We start from the raw sequence: 17,712 nt of genomic DNA on the forward strand, positions 1-17,712 counted from the left end.
GAATACTAAAGATTCAGTTAGAAAAAAAATGGTTTATGTTTTGAGGTCACACCCCTGTTTGTTTGTTTGTTTTATTTAATGTGTTAAGGGTTCTTTTCTTTTTATCCTGTATTTTGTTCACCATGCACAGGTTCTGAGGTATACCACAATGAATTCTCTAGTCAAACGCTGAAATTGTATTTATAACTAGAACTTTGCTTTCTTCTTTTTTCTCTTCCTCAGCCTATGGGATAAATCTTTGCTTTCATGTATGAATTCAGCAAATAAGAAAATATAGAAGAAAATATGTACGTTTACTTTATCTCACCTTTAAAATCTGGAACTCTTAGTATGAGTCTATCTAGATTTCTTTCTTTCTTCTCTTTTCTTCCTGCTCTTCCTCCCATTTCTTCTTTCTCACAAAAATATTAATTTTTTTAAGCAGAGCGATCTTTTTAAAATGTAAACTGGGTAATTCTACTCTATTATAAATAGCATGTTAAAGACAGGGAAAATAAGGATTGTATTCCTTCCCATGTCTGATAAATTCTGCACTCTGGCCCTTGCCTATTTCTCTGACTTAAAACACTGTTTCCTTGCTTACTTAGGCATAACTTCTTTTAATTCCTTAACTGTGCTAAGTTTTTCTTTGCATGTGCTATATTCTCTGCATAAGCAGATAGATCTCATCCTTCAGTCTTAGCTTAAATGTCACTTTTTTTTTTTTTTAAAGAAGCCGTGAGCCCTCTATCTGAGTTACTGTTTCCTACAACATTCTGTACTGCTGTAGCTCTTACCACAATTTGTTAACCATTTCCTCTGCTATGCTTGAGCTCCATGAAGGCAGGGACTCTGTTTATTCCAGCTTTTAACAAAACAAGGTAAAACAAACCTGGCACCACATAGAGATCCTAATGCATGATTGGTTCTCAGTAAATATTTATAGAAATATTTATAGGAATAGTTCTCAGTAAATATTTATAGAAAGACTGAGAGCCATTTTTTCTTTAACTCTCTAGCACTAATACTTACCCCAGGGGGGCCTACAGATCAAAGCATCTACATAGCACTTAAGTCCAGAAGTTTCATTTAAAAATTCTTTCAGAGAAAGCTCCATGTGGTTTGTCATTTATGCCTGCTTTTTCTAATGTTTCTTTTCTAGTGCCATCAATCTAGCTCTTGCCTCTTGTTCTCTTTTTATCAGCAAGAGGAAATGAACATGTATTCTTTTTGGAACAATGCTCACTAACTTACCTTTTCTTTTACATTCTTCAGGTTTAGGAAGTAAATAAACTGTGTATCTATTTGAGGACCGTAGCACTGAAAGCTAGAAATATATGATTGTACTTTCATGATTACTTTTTATTTTCAAAGTATATATAAAAATTGAATGAAATCCAAACTTTCTACAGTTTGAATAGAGGAGTGAGTTTAAAAATGGTTCTTGAAAAGGTATGTGAACATCAGTCTGTATGGTTTTATGTTTACTGGTTAATACTTGCCTTTTGTCTGTCTGTATCACGGATTTTAATCAACAGAATGACTATGTGATAGAAACAAGTTTGGTTGGGACAGTGATGAATGGTTTGTCACATCTACATGGTTGCAGAGATCATGACGAATTCATTATTAATCTCATAAGGGGACTTGGTGGAAATCTGAACATGAAATCACGTTTGGAATTTACCAAAGAGGTAATGCATATTTATAGCCTATATTTAGTCAAAACTTTAACTTTTCATTAACTCTTAACTGCCAAAATACAATGATTTGTAACTGTAAGATATGGAACTTTTAAAATTTGAAATTATGTATTCAATTGAGTAATAATGTATTTATATATGTGTATTATATTTTCTCCTTTGAGTTATTTTATGACGTTTGATAATATTCTCAACATTTTATAAAATAATGTTTTATAAGTTAAAGTTTGGACCATATCTTTTTTAAGTTATACATTTTTGAACCTACTTATCTATATTAATAATTATTTCATTCATTTGAAAATCTTAGAATAGTTTAGTTTTTATCATCCTTTTAACTAGAGCAGTTTTAGGAATTAGGAATATTAGGATGAATTAATAATAAATATTTTCTTTAATGTATGTTAAAGTTGTATTACAGTGAAGTTGTTTATAAAGCTGAATTCTAAATAATAAATGATTTTTTTTTCCTATTGGCCTCTACAGAAATTATTGGACATTTATTCCTTTGGGTTGGCTCTAACATTAACAGCTTTTTTTCTCATTTTGCTGCTTCTTCAATAGTGTCATTTACTGCTTTCTCTATTCCGTCTCCCTTTCCATGGCTGTCCTGTTGCCTCTGTTGCCAGATGCTTCTCATTGTTACCACTCAGTGACATACTATATGCTGCTTTTAAGCACATACTCTCTTGTCAAAGTTCAGAATAAATGTATTGAAGAGTAGTATTAAGGGCTAACTGCTTTATATCTGCATAGATAACAGTTTTCAGTATTAAAAAGAAGAATAACAAGTGGAGAGCAGTGGTAGTGACACTGTGATGGACAGTACCAGGATATGGTAGAAATGAAGGGCTTTAGGATTTTTGCATTCTGTACTTTGTGATTGAATGTTAATAAGAACTCCATTAAAATGGAATATATTTATACCTGAGTGAATAAATAATTACCCGCTATGTCATTATCTCCTATATATACTTTAATTTACTTGCATAAATGATCATTTTGAGAAAAATATTTGAGATAAAATGTTACGTTAATGATTAAATAGGTTTAGTTTATATAAACTTTTCTTGGAACTAAGATGATTTACTTTTGGGATATTTACTTGGAAGAATTTAAAAATGTCACACATTCTGGAGTATGTGAAAACTTACCACAATTTTTTCCTCTTAAGGTTTTTCATTGGGCACGAGAATCTCCTCCAGACTTTCACAAACCTATGGATACCTACTATGACTCTACTAGAGGTCGATTAGCAACATATGTGCTTAAGAAGCCAGAAAACTTGACTGCTGATGATTTCAGTAACGGCTTAACTCTTCCAGTCATTCAGACTCCTGACATGCAGCGAGGTCTAGATTATTTCAAACCATGGTTAAGTTCTGATACTAAACAGCCCTTTATTCTGGTAGGACCAGAAGGATGTGGCAAAGGGTAAGAAAAATATTGGCAAAGGTATATGTTGTGGATTTATTCCTGCCACCCCTAATTGATTTAATGGCTTTTGTTATGTTTCTTTTGCTTAAAGTAGCATTTACATTTTCATGGAAGATTCATTTTATTTTCATTACTTATAAAAATAATAACTATGGGGAATAGTGTGTCCTTTTCTTTGCCAGGTTATGTGATTTCTACTGGAAAGACAGCAATCTGAGAAGATACTCTTAAAAATAATCAGTCCATATAATACAGCAAAAAAAAAAAAAAAAAAAAAGAATGCCTTATATATACTCACACACATTTGCTTTAGTTATAAAATTTAAAATTTGAAGTTAGATCTCTATTTAAAAGTAGCTTTTAATTCAGTGGAATTCAGCCTAGTTTTAGTTCATATGGAGCATAGTCTCCTGAAATATAGGAACCATGGTTTATTATTTTCATATTTCTAGTATGGGAGTAGTAATTTTAAAACTTGTATAAAATCATAGTAATTTTTTTAAACTCATAGAACTTAAAATCTTAAAATCCTTCAACTGTGAGGAAACAGGGTTGGTATATTTAACATGTACTTTATCCAACTAGATTAATTCTGAGACTTTGATTTTTTTGGCTGAAAACAGTCCTCACAATGCCTTAAAACATGAATTTATGTTTTTCTAGTCTAAAAGTTAGAAAGTTACTTTGATAGTTATGGAAGCCATATCTGTATTTACCATTTTCCGTATCATCATACACATTTTAGAAACTGAAATATTTATGAGATAGAAATTTCTTATTGAGTATAAAATGTATTTTGTTGATTGCATTTTTATTGAAGTCAGATGTCATGCATTTTTCGTAGGATGCTGCTCAGGTACGCATTTTCACAACTCCGGTCCACTCAAATTGCTACAGTTCATTGTAGTGCACAAACCACTTCTCGACATCTCCTGCAGAAACTGAGCCAGACTTGCATGGTAATCAGTACTAATACTGGTCGTGTATACAGACCAAAAGACTGTGAAAGACTTGTTCTGTACTTAAAAGACATCAACCTACCCAAACTTGATAAATGGGGGACCAGTACTTTGGTAGCGTTCCTACAACAGGTAAGTCATATCACTTGAAGTGTTTTAATCTAATTGGAAACAATTTAATTTCATTAACTTCTCTTAGAAAGTATGCATTCTTCATTTGGGGCCAGTTTTATCTAGCATTTGTCATGGAAATTAAACTCCTGAAACATTTCAGTCTTGTTCCAGTTCTTCTATGATTTTCCTTTCTTTAGAAGTTAGTATTACGTCAAGATAATATATGACAGGGAGAATAGAAACAGCCTTCAGTCTACATCTATTACTTGTCCCTTATTCCTAAAACAAGGAGGAAAACAAAAGCTGGACATGGTGATGGAGGTGGAGAAATTTTTGCTTCATGTTTTAAAGTATGCATTCTTCTCACAGCAGTTAGACTTGGTCATGTTTTTTTTTCTGGCTGCTTTAACCCATTACTCTCCATTTTTGCGGGTATAAGGATTTGAGATCACATATCCTGAATCAGTGTGGAATATATTTTTTCTTCATGTTATTTACATCACATTAGAAACTATAAATTCTTAGAGTTTATTATGATATAGGTCCAAATTTAGGCTTATTAGGTAACTGCAGAATATGATCAAATATTTACAGAAAAAAACAAAAATATTTTTCTCATATTTTTCCTGATACTTTCATTTTCTAGGCTAATTGTACTCAATTTATAATATCATTGCATTTTAGTGTTTATTAGAGAGAAAAGCATTTTAAACACTAGGATAATTTAGCTAACATTCATAGAACACAGAGATTTGAACAGTATTGTTTTTCCCAGTGATATAATAGTTTAAGATACCTTTTAATCTTAAATTCTTGAGTTAGATAGATGATGATTGCATTTACAAATAATTGAAACTTAGGCAAAAATATCCTTTATCGTGATTAGGAAATCTTAGATAAAAAACGTTTAAAATATATTTATTTTCAAATAGGTATTGACATATCAAGGATTTTATGATGAAAATTTGGAATGGGTTGGTCTAGAAAATATTCAAATTGTGGCTTCTATGTCAGCTGGAGGAAGACTGGGAAGACATAAACTTACTACCAGATTTACTTCCATTGTTCGTCTTTGTTCTATAGAGTATGTATCTTTGTGTTTCAGATTTTTTAATTTGGGAAGATATCATATATAAATGAATTTGATTAAAAGTATTTATGATAATACTTTAAAATTTAGAATATAAAAATGGTCAAACTTAACCTCTGATATTTTTTCCTACCCTTCTCAAAATATAGGCAATAATTTGTGATGGTAAAAGCTTTAATCAAAGCATCTTATTTATGATATTTTAACAGGAAATAAAACAAAACTGTTCTGTGTAGTCTGTGTTCCAAAATGTCAATCTCAGGAGTCTGAATGGTGGATTTTAGATTTAAATGTTTTATGCAGTTCATAAAACAAAAATACTATCAAATTTATGAAGAGAACAAAAAGAGAATTTCAATCTGAACAAGGGAGAATTAGGTCATTTTAATGGCTGGTGGCATCAATGCTAATCATATCCATGGGCCATAATTGTTACAGAGACTATGGCAATATCTCCTCTGTTTATATTTAATATACATTATATTACATTACAAATATTTGAATATTACAAAACCTTATTCGTATATTTTTGTGCTAATTGTGCTCCATCAATTAACCTTTTTTTTTTCTTTCTAGAAATGTTCCTGCTGCCAGTTAAGCCATATTGAAATACATTTTGGTTTGGGAGAAAGGGGTTGATTTTATTTGTTGTATTAGTTTTACTTTTATAGTTCTGAGGTGGATTACTGCCCTGTGTACAGGCCTTATGTAAATCAAAAATGCTTTTCAAAAGTAGAATTTTCCTTTTGGTCTTTTCTAAAGATCAGTGTTATGTTTTAACATAATTTCTTGGTGTTCTCTAACACTTTCTGGTATTTGACAATAGATATTTCGGGATCGAATTTGGTTGAAATGAGAATGGATGGGGGCGATGAGCCTAGTCTTAGCCCCTGGGTAAGCTTTGGAGATATGTAGGTCTTAGAGCAGCACAGTTTCAAAACCACTGCTGTAACTTAACATTGAAATATTAATTTGGAATACTGATTTATTTCAGCTTTCTTCTTATATGCCCTTTTTTTTAGTTACCCAGAAAGAGAGCAGTTACAAACGATTTATGGAGCATATTTGGAACCAGTTCTACATAAAAATCTGAAGAATCATTCTATTTGGGGTTCTTCATCAAAAATTTATCTTTTAGCAGGATCTATGGTACAAGTGTATGAACAGGTAGATATGCATCTAAATTGTAGCTTTCATGTCCATTAGTATCATTTCTAAAGGTCTGCTTTTAATTCTGACCTCTGTGTTGATACCCAGGCTTTACTTTCCTGTTTATTAGACTTTTCTAGTAAAGAGTAACTGTGAAGACAGGTGCTGTGTGTGCCTTATTCACTGTTGTACCCATGGCACAGTTTCTAATAGGCACTCAATATTTGTTGAATGAATGAATTTGTGGTAGATGGTTATTCTGCTGTCAGCTCAAATTTAGCATATTTAGAATTGAGTTTATCTTCTTTCCCAAAACAGATCTTTTTCCTGACTTCTATCAGTTTGTGTCTTCCAGGCTTCAAACCTGCGAGAAGTCTTTGATGTTTCTTTCTTTATTCCTGACTGTGAGGAAATGTCTAAAGTATTCTCCCTGATAAAATGGGGAAGATACTTGAAAGTAGGCATTGAGGATACACAAAACATTTGTTGAGCACCTTTTCTTGCCAGTAGTAGTCCTAGGGATGTAAAGATGACTTAGTTTATTTTCACTGAATGTTCGCAGTCTAATGAGGGGCTGAGTCATATAAATAAACTATTAATGCAGTATAATACATATAGCAATAACAGTATGTCTAACTTACTGAGATAGCACAGAGGAGGAGTAAATAACTTTGTTATATATGGTAGTTGTTAAGGAGGAGGTAAAGTTCTATCTGAGTTTTGAAAAATTAATAGAAATTCACCAAGTAGCTGGAGGTGAAAGAATGTCTTCTTAGATAAAGGGAATAGCGTGTACAAGTTATGGAAATGTTTGTGGAAGATGCTTTTTATAATAATGGAGTAGAAGTGGGGATAGGTAAGTTTGAAATCAAGAAATTCCTTTGTTTAAAAAATTAAAGATGTTAAGTAATCAAGATCAGAATAAGAGTAATGGCTCTATCCATAGAGAGGAAGGGACAGGCTTTTTACTGGTTGATTGTATATTGAAGAGAGATACTTTGATTTGTTCAGTGACTTCTTGAACATAAATTGTTTTAATGGTTCCCAGCATTAAAAAATGGGTCTTACCTAGACCTGTGAGTACCTTGGAATTGCAACCATCATATTTAAAGGTTAGGTTTGTTTTTATTAAATTCTTGTGTTCAGCAGGGCTTTTTAGCCTTTTTTTTTTTTTTTTTGGCCATCTGTTGAAGCCTATGAACCCTTCTTAGAATATATATATATATTTTTTTTTCTTTCTTTCTTTTTTTGAGATCGAGTCTCGCTTTGTTGCCCAGGTTGTAGTGCAGTGGCACGATCTCAGCTCGCTGCAACCTCTGCCTCCTTGGTTCAAGTGATTCTTCTGCCTCAGCCTCCCGAGTAGCTGGGACTACAAGCATGTGCCACCATGCCTGGCCAATTTTTATATTTTTTGTAGAGACGGGGTTTCGCCATATTGGGCAGGCTGGTCTTGAACTCCTGACCTTGTGATCTGCCCCGCCCTCAGCCTCTGAAAGTGCTGGGATTATAGGCATGAGCCACTGTGCCAGACCAGAATAATGTTTTTAAGTGCATAAAATATAATATAAAGATAACGAAGTCAATTATATTGAAATCCAGTTCCATCTACAGGTAGAAATTGGTATTCCTCTGAGTCTAAGGAGACTGAAAAATTTATAACATGATTATATATTTAAGGCAGTAGAAAGATTGTTTACTGTATTTTCTTTTTCAGGTGCGAGCCAAATTTACAGTTGATGATTATAGTCACTATTTCTTTACTCCTTGCATTCTTACCCAATGGGTTCTTGGCTTATTCAGATATGATTTAGAAGGAGGTGAGTTTTGCTAGTGTGTATCGTGTGTGTGTGTGTGTGTGTGCGTGCGTGCAGATTTATTCTCTAGATTGTATTTGTAATAGATAAGTTAAATGAGTATTATATCACAAATTATATTATTAAAGAGAAATATTTTTATTAAAATTATTATATTTCCTCTTCCAAACTATGTATGATTGTCACTATTAAAACTTCCTTTTGGGAAAAATGAAATCATTATATTTGAGGTAAAGCATATTTAGTATACTTTCTGGAATTATTTTTGTTGAACAACTAGAGATGATATTATTTAATGTCATCTTTAAGTAATCACAAACATGTACCAACTTATGAACAAAATGAATTTTAACTTTTTTTCCTTTCTTCCATTTATCTGATGCCAAAATTATGGTATGTAGACGCCTGCTATTTCTTTCTAATTTTATGTTAAACAGATTATTTAAAAATCATTATATTACAATTAAATAAAATTTTGCCTTTTCTAGGATCCTCAAACCATCCACTAGATTATGTGTTAGAAATTGTAGCATATGAAGCACAGCGCTTATTTCGTGACAAAATTGTTGGTGCAAAGGAACTTCATTTATTTGACATCATTTTAACATCAGTGTTTCAAGGAGATTGGGGCTCAGACATATTAGACAATATGTCAGGTAATGTAATAGAGCTTATGCAAATGTAACTATTACAAGGATTTCAGAGATATTTTTCTTACCCACAGCATTATTTTGTAGGTCTAAACAAATAAAAACTTTGAATAATTTTAATATTATTTTTCCATAAGGTACAGCTCAGTCTTTTTTGCTGGATTTCAGTAATCACGTTTCAAACAAAATATAATGGCAATAATTTTTTTCTTAGAAAAAAGTTCAGGCCATACTGTTTTACATTGGCAATGCAAGATTATTTTAATAAAAGTTTTTTTTTGAAAAACAGTTACATGTATATAAAACATGAAGATCATTGGGAAAATTCATATTTGATTGTCATGACCTTTTGCCTAAGAGCAATGGCCATTCTTATTCCTGTCACCACCTATAATGTCATTAGCATAGGACTTCCATATGCTTGTTACCATCTTCATCTATTGTTATTGTAAAGAAAGGATAACACCAGTCAAAGCTGCTGTGTTGCATTTGCAACTATTACTGTTTAATAACCAATTTTCATTTTGAAAACTATTGTGGGAGTAATGTATGTAATATGAAAGTCATCCTTGTGAGAGGGCCTTTCATTAAAAGAAGATTGCAATATGGAAATATTTCCTAATAAAACTGCTGTCAGGCCACAAAATGTGCTTATTTTTTCAGAGGACAAAGCTAGACTTCAAAAATATTTTATATAATAAGTATATTTTATACAATTACTTTTAATGGCAAAACCACAATTACTTCTGCACCAAAATATACATTTAGTATATTGTACATTTGTAGGTTTGATATTGGTCTGAGATCCATGAGTACTTATCCTAAAGGGAAGTTTGAGGGTGGGAAAGATGTTTAGATTGACAGAAGGAATTTTCTAGGTGCTCCTGAGTTTTTGAATCAGGAAATGGGTTCAAGAGAAACTTCAAGAAGGATGAAATGCTGAGAGAAGCCTGATCATATTAGTAGTTCAGAGTTTGCTTGAATTGGAGTGAGGGTTTATGTCATTATGACCTGTAGCTTGCATGGCTTAGTGTGGAGAGGCCTAGGTTCTTAAATGGTGCTGTCTTTCTCAGTCTGAAAATTGAGTCAGTAGTGTCTCTTTTTGCAAAGAAAGTGGCATATCCTTTGGGCATAAGATAGTATTGGCACCTAATTGGGTGTCTGAATCCTCTGAAGAGTTTGGTATCTTTCACAGTCTCCTGTCTAAGACTCAATAAATAAAATATGTCTTTTTTTGTTATTTTTCTCTTCAGTGAAGGGTTTTCTTTTTCTTTTCTTTTTTCTTTTTCTTTTTTTTGAGACGGGTTTCATTCTTGTTGCCCACGCTGGAGTGCAATGGTGCAATCTTGGCCCACTGCAACCTCCGCCTCCCGGGTTCAACTGATTTTCCTGCCTCAGCCTCCCGAGTAGCTGGTATTACAGGCATGTGCCACCACGCCTGACTAATTTTGTATATTTTTTTTCAGTAGAGACGATGCTTCTCCATGTTGGTCAGGCTGTCTCAAACTCCTGAACTCAGGTGATCTGCCCGCCTTGGCCTCCCAAAGTGCTGGGATTAGCTGTAAGCCACCACACTCAGCCAGGTTTTCTTTTTTAAAAATACAGGTTTGACATATGTTAGATCTAGGCATATAGGATTTTCACATATTGAAAGATTAGCTTATTAAGAAAAATTTAATCTTGGAGACATAAAAATAAACTAGATACATTCTTGTCCTTAAGAAGATTGTAATCTAATGACAGAAACAGATATAAAAACCTTTGCTTACAATGATAACTATTGCTAGTGTGGTTAGATGCCACAAATGTTTGTGGAAGTAGATGGTTAAAATGATAATTACAATGGAGTATGGAATGTTTTATAATTAATGTAACTTTTCTGAATATGTTTGAGATAAATGCTGGATAGTAGGGTTGTAGAAGAGGTGGAGACTAATTCTGCTTCGAGGAAGTTACTTGGAACCTTTTTTTAAGGCTGGTCAATTGAAACAGTGGGAGTAAAACTTTTTTAAATTCAGTTTTTTATTTTTGAGATAATTACAGATTCACATGCATAAAAAATTAATACAGAGAGAACACATCTACCTTTTACCTGGTTTCCCTCAATGGTAATATTTGGCCAAATTATAGCACAGCATCACAACCAGGATATTGACATCAATACAGTTTAGATACAGAACAGTTATAGCACCACAGGATCTATAATGTTACCCTTTTATAGCCATACTCACTTCTCTCCCATCTCCTGGAAACTACTAATCTGTTATTTCTTTAATTTTGTCATTTCAAGAAAGTTATCTTGACTCAACCTGTTTCTCTTGAGATACATGCCGATTGTTTTGTTTCGATAGTTCATTTCTTTTTATTGCTTTTTATTCCATCATATGAATATACCACTCTTGCTTTAACCCATTATCTACTGAAAGACGTCTGGGTTGTTTTCAGTTTTTGGCTATTAGGAATGAAGCTAGTATGAATATTATTGTACAGGTTTTTGTATGAACATACATTTTTGTTTTCTGTAATGAATGCTCAGGAGTGCAATTGCAGGGTTGTGTGGTACTTGCATGCTTACTTTTTTAAGCAACTAACAGGCAGTTTTTTATAGGGGTATTGTTCCTTGTCATTGCCAGCATTTGGTGTTGTTACTATTTTGTATTTTAGCCATTCATATAAGTGTATATAGATATGTCATTGTGGCTTTAATTTGCATTTTGCTAAGGGCTAGTGAACTTGAACATCTTTTTGTGTAACATTTGCTGTCTGTATATCCTCTTTGGTGGAATGTCTTCATTTCTTTTATCCATTTTCTAATCAGATTTTTGTCTTTTTTTTGAGACGGAGTCTCACTCTGTTTCCCAGGCTGGAGTGCAGTGGTGCAGTCTCTGCTCACTGCAACCTCTACCTCCTGGGCTGAAGCGATTCTTCTGCCTCAGCCTCCCGAGTAGCTGGGATTACAGGCGTGCACCACCTCGCCCAGCTAATTTTTATATTTTTAGTAGAGACGCAGTTTCATCATGTTGAGTAGGTTGGTTTTGAACTCCTGACCTGAAATGATCTACCTGCCTCGGCCTCCGAAAGTGCTGGGATTACAGGCGTGAGCCACTGCAGCCAGCAATTGGTTTGTTACTGTTGAGTTTTGAGAATATGTGTATATTAGAGATACCAATCCTTTGTTGAATATATGGTTTGCAAATATATTCTCCGTCTCAGTAGGCTTGTCTCTTCATCCCCTTAACAGGGTCTTTCACAGATAAAAAGTTTTTATGTAATTTTGTGAAGCCTAACCTATCATTTTTCATCGTAAGGATCTGTTGATGTCAAGTTTAAGGAGTCTGTCTAGTTGTAGATCCTGAAGATTTTCTCCTATGTTTTCCTTAAAAGTTTATAGTTTTATGTTTTACATTTGAGTCAGTGGTCCATTGTGAGTCAATTTCTGTATAGTGAATGAGACTTAGGTCAAGGTTTATTTTTCTGCGTATGGATGTTTATTTACTTCAGCATCGTTTGTTGAAAAGGCTTTCTGCCTGAATTGCTTTTGCAGCTTTTCAAAAATTGGTAACATGGGTCTATTTCTGGGTTCTCCATTGATGTATGTATCTGTCCTTCTGCCAGTACCACACTGTCTTGATTAGCTACTATATAAGTTGTGAAATTGGTTTAGACTGATTCTTCCTACTTTAGACTTCTTTCTCAAAATTGTTTTAGCTATTTCTGTTTCTTTGTCTTTTCATATAGATTTTAGAATAATCTTTTCTGAATCTACAAACAATGTTGCTGAGATTCTGATAGGAATTGCTTAAATCAGTATATTGGTTTGGGGAGAATTGACATCTTTTCTCTGTTGAGTCTTCCCATTTTCTCCATTTATCTAATCCCTCTATTTATTTAAATCTTTGCTTTCTTTCATTAGTGTTGTGTAGTTTTTAGCATTCAAGTATTATACATGTTATGTTAGATTTATACCTAACTTATACCTAAGTTTTAAATTTGTTAAAACAATTGTAAGTGCTCAAACTGTGTTTTAAAGGATGAATATAGTAAGCGAAGGATATTCCAGACAAGGGAAAAACAATGTGCAAAGAAACAGAGGCTTGAGAAAACTAGAGTATATAGTGCAGAGAGAGCTAGAAGATTCAAGCAATCATTGAAGCCAGATAGTAGAGGGCCATCATTAGGAGTTTGGTGTTTTGTTTTGTTTTAGGAAGTGGAAAGCTATATGTGATATTGCAGTGGTGTGGCACAATCAGGTTTTGTTTTTGTATGTGTTATGCTAGTAGTAGTGAGGATGTACTTGAGGAGGCAGAAACTTATAGCAGGGATACAAGGTAAGAGCCTACTGTAATAGTCCAAGTGAGAAATGATGAGATGTGAGGATAATAGTTCAGTTTTGTACATGTGCTTTGAATGTTTGCAATCTTTCTTCATGTCTTTCGGAAATCTACATAGAGTTGATCATTTATGAGGGTAGGAATCATGTTTGTCTTACTCAATACTTATCTCAGGCAGAAAGTACCTTGTTTAAACACAGGTGCTCAGTAGGTGAGTATTGAGCCAATGAATGCATGAATTATATGGCTGTTAAGCAATTGGAAATACAGGACTAGCCCAGAACATAGGAGTTTTGCCTAAAGATAAGTAGTAGGTGAGTTTTTGGTATATAAATTGTTGATAATTTAACTGACAAAAAAAGATTAAATGATTCGGGGAGAATTTTGGAATTAAAAGACTAGAAGGCTGAAATTGGGCCCCAGGGAATATCAGTATATAAGGGATAAAGCAGAAAACTGAAAAGGACTGGTAGTTGTGGTGTGATAAGTAGGGTTATATAGATGCAAGTGCAAAAGAAGAGATGCACAAAGGTCATGTTGGGATAATGATTGCAAAGAAGATTTAGATTTGGAGATTATGACTGTATTATTGTTCCCAAATAAGAGTTTTAGTATAGTAGCCTGTACAGATAGAAAATAATGTAAAAAATGTGATGGTGAAAGTAGGGAGAATGTGATGTAGCTTGGGTCTAGGGAAGGTAAGGTTGTTATTTTAGGGGAGTGTCAAACTGAGCATGTGACAAGGATGCTTGGTGGAACAGTCTCCCAGAAGAGTTGGGAAGGAAAAAGTTCAATAGAATGGTGAGTAGACTTTCCTTGTGTGGCAACAGGAACATTGCTATAGGTAGATTTAAGGGAAGTTTGGGGGATTTTTGTTTTCTAATTCAAATTTGATCAGGTTTTTTTTAAACATTAGGGCTCTCGTTGGTATTAATACTTCCATGTCGTTTCTCAAGGAGAGTTTTGAGATTGTTTTATTTGCTAATTTCATGTGAACTATTTTTAACTTACAAATTTTATGTAGATTCTGAAGAAGAAGAAGGAAAATGGGACAAACTGAGAATAGACAGTGGGGAGTAGTAGGAGAAAAGTAGAAGGAATCCAGTTCATTTCAGGAGAAAGAAGTGAGGGGGCAGAATATAGACTAGTGGTGCCATCAGTCGCTTTTCAGGTAGAGTTTGATATTGCAATTGAAGGTCTTTGTATTTCTTTTCTATTTATTTATTTTTCTGAGATAGATCTCACTCTCTTGCCCAGGCTGGAGTGCAGTGGTGCAATCATGGCTCACAGCAGCCTTAAACTCCTGGGCTCAAGTGATCCTCTTGCCTTAGCTTCCCAAGTAGCTAGGACCACAGGTGCGTGCCACCACACCTGGCTAATTTTTAAATTTTTTATAGAGATGGAGTCTTGCTGTGTTGCCTAAGCTGGCCTTGACCTCCTGGGCTGAAGTAATCCTCCTGCCTTGGCCTCCAAAATGCTGGTATTATAGGCGTGGGCCACCTTGCCTGGCTCAGTCATTGTATTTCACCTGATTTTATTGACCTTACAATGTACACTTTAAAGTATTTTGCCTTTGCCCTTCTGGAGATGATCTTATGTGGATTATTAACTTAAAAATTGTTTAGTAAGCAATGTATTTGTTGAACTCTCATTACGAGTAATGCATATAAAACAAAAATATCATTTATTTCCGCAGATAGTTTCTATGTTACATGGGGAGCTCGGCATAATTCAGGAGCAAGGGCAGCCCCAGGACAACCATTACCTCCACATGGAAAACCACTTGGAAAACTAAACTCTACTGATCTCAAGGATGTTATTAAAAAGGTATAATATGAATCACTAATTAGAACTGGGATTTGGTCATTATAGTCTTTTAAAAATATTTATTGTAAAGATTTAGAGGGCATGAATATGATAGATTGTAGAATAGGCAAAGCTGGCTCTTATCTTTTGGAATTTAGTCCATTGTGGCAGATGTAACGAGATGCACCTGTACTTACATAGATATGTGTAAAATTGCTAAGATACATTTTGGGCAAAGGTATGTTGGAAATATTAATGAGGTTTAATATTAATCAGGAAATTACTCTGGAGCAGTGGTTGTCAAACTTTAGAGAGCATTAGAGTCATGTAGAGATTAGAAAATATGCAGATTCCTGGGTCTCATCCTCTTAAGTGTCAGATTCATTAGATGACCCAGGTAGTCCAGATGTCTAACAGGCTCCCAGATGATGTTGATGCTGCTGGTCCACTGAAACTTTGAGTAGCGCTATCCTAGAGAGGTTCTTTCTCTTTTAAAGTTTAGTTATAATCAAGAAGAAGAAACAGTATTGCAAATGATTGCTTTAAAAATTAATATTTATATTGAATGTTAGTGTGGATTTTATATCAGGAAACGTTGTTTCGTGGGCTGGTAAACTGATTCGCCTGGAATGGATGTGGCAAAGTTTTGAAGCGTTGAAAGTTGTTAAGTATGTAAAGTCTAATTTTCCTTTCTCCCCTCCTGCACTCTATCAGGTAGTCCCTGGCAGAGCATGGTACCTGTGTTAGCTTTTGATTCATTCCCAAGCAAAGCAAAAGAACAAACATTCACAAAAGATTTTTTAGGCACTAGGTTTCTAGAGTTTGGGGATTTTTTTCATGGTCTATGCACACTGATTCATAACAACTAATAAAATTTGAGCAATTTTAAAGTTTTATAATTAACCTGCTATCTCATGCTGCTTTTTACTAGTGTAGCAGTGACCAAAAGTAGCTGATTTTCATGGACCCTTGAACTTCTTTGACATGAGTTTTTCCTTAGAGAGTGCCAATTTATTTATCCAGGATTACTGGACATATAAAATATTGAGTGTGAGATGATATGTAGTCACTTTACCTTTTTTCTTGAATGTATCAAAAATATAATATTTTAACCTAGGTAAGTAACATTTTTATTATGTAATTAGGGCTTATATTAACTATAAATATTCTGATTTTTTTTAAAAGGGTCTTATTCATTATGGACGAGATAACCAGAATTTAGACATTTTACTTTTCCGCGAAGTCTTGGAATATATGTCTAGGATAGATAGAGTGCTGAGTTTCCCTGGAGGTTCACTTCTATTAGCAGGACGCAGTGGTGTGGGCCGTCGGACCATCACTTCTTTAGTCAGTCACATGCATGCAGCGGTTCTGTTTTCTCCAAAGATTTCCAGAGGATATGAACTGAAGCAGTTCAAAAATGATCTCAAACATGTGAGTTGCCCACTCTCTTTTGCTTTATTTGGTTTTAAATTACATTGGTTATTATTCTAAACATCTTTAAAGACCTTTAGTTCTCTGTTATACAATGTAGTCTTTATTTTAATTTAGATTTTTTTTCCATGATTATTAGAAAATTACGTTTTTATCTATCGACAGGAAAGAGAATACTATTAGAATTTCTAGGACCCAGATACTCCAGGTTCTGGGATGTTAGACAGACATGAATGATAACCAGAAGGATGGAATTTACATAGGAAATATATGGGTAGAGATAAAAATGATCTACTTGTTTTAATTTTAATGGCCTAGCTGTAAAATAATTAGTATTTACTTAGGGGTTGGATTTACTTTCCAAATTATATGGCTAAAGTTTGATTTTTAATTATTAAAATGGAAATAAATGAATAAATAAACGCATGATACTGGCATACTTTACATACAAATACAAAATATTAATTTTTAACTGTACCAAAAATACTTAAAGGGCACTAAAAAATATTTTCTTATTTTGCAGGTGCTGCAACTTGCAGGAATTGAAGCACAACAGGTGGTTTTACTTCTTGAGGATTACCAGTTTGTACATCCTACATTTTTGGAGATGATCAATAGCCTTTTGTCTTCAGGCAAGTGAACAGTTTCTTTTCAAAGAAAATAAAAATAATGACATAAAAATTATCCAAGTAAAATTATCTGGTGCAAAATTTACTTTGTTTTGGAGAAATTTTGGCATAGTTCTTACTTAGGAGACATGGTGTTAAACATGCTCATGGCAGGAGAATTGAGAGACTCCATTTTTATAAAACCAATAATTTAAGACATATAAAAATTGTTAATATTGAGTATTGGGGAATATTCAGAAAAACTGACTTTTACATATACTTTTGCTGGGTTATTATCTGTTATAACCTTTGGGAAAATTATCACCTAGGACTTATTAAAAGCTGTGCCATACTCTTTGATGTACCATTCTATTATCTGTAGGAATTTAACCCACAGAAATAAAAGAAGTAGTATGTAAGAAAATAGGTAGTTTAATTTATAATCACAAACATTTGATAGAACCTTCCTATCAGTAGTGGCATGGTTGTATAACTATATAATAGTATGGCCTTAGTATGGATATATGAATATACATATACTCCAGATATATGAAATCCCACATAATTCTACACATTAGTGCCCTCATTTCATGTGTCTGGAATATAGTTGCATTCATTAACCTGGAAAAATGCACATT

General features: G+C 33.6%; 1 protein-coding gene across 6 annotated transcripts in view; it reads left to right on the plus strand.

Moving 5' to 3' along the window:
• DYNC2H1 (dynein cytoplasmic 2 heavy chain 1) overlaps positions 1–17,712 on the plus strand; it is a 360,273-nt gene that overhangs the window by 68,004 nt on the left and 274,557 nt on the right. For 5 of the 6 annotated variants that reach the window (XM_054523746.2, XM_054523748.2, XM_054523749.2 and 2 more), the window contains 10 exon segments: positions 1,518–1,673; positions 2,857–3,116; positions 3,964–4,210; positions 5,125–5,276; positions 6,305–6,449; positions 8,146–8,248; positions 8,734–8,901; positions 14,923–15,053; positions 16,218–16,466; positions 16,990–17,098. In XM_054523746.2, coding sequence (XP_054379721.1) covers positions 1,518–1,673; positions 2,857–3,116; positions 3,964–4,210; positions 5,125–5,276; positions 6,305–6,449; positions 8,146–8,248; positions 8,734–8,901; positions 14,923–15,053; positions 16,218–16,466; positions 16,990–17,098 — 1,720 coding nt within the window. 6 annotated transcript variants of the gene reach the window in all.

Source organism: Pongo abelii, chromosome 9 (assembly GCF_028885655.2).
Source record: "Pongo abelii isolate AG06213 chromosome 9, NHGRI_mPonAbe1-v2.0_pri, whole genome shotgun sequence".
Classification (NCBI taxonomy): Eukaryota; Metazoa; Chordata; class Mammalia; order Primates; family Hominidae; genus Pongo; species Pongo abelii.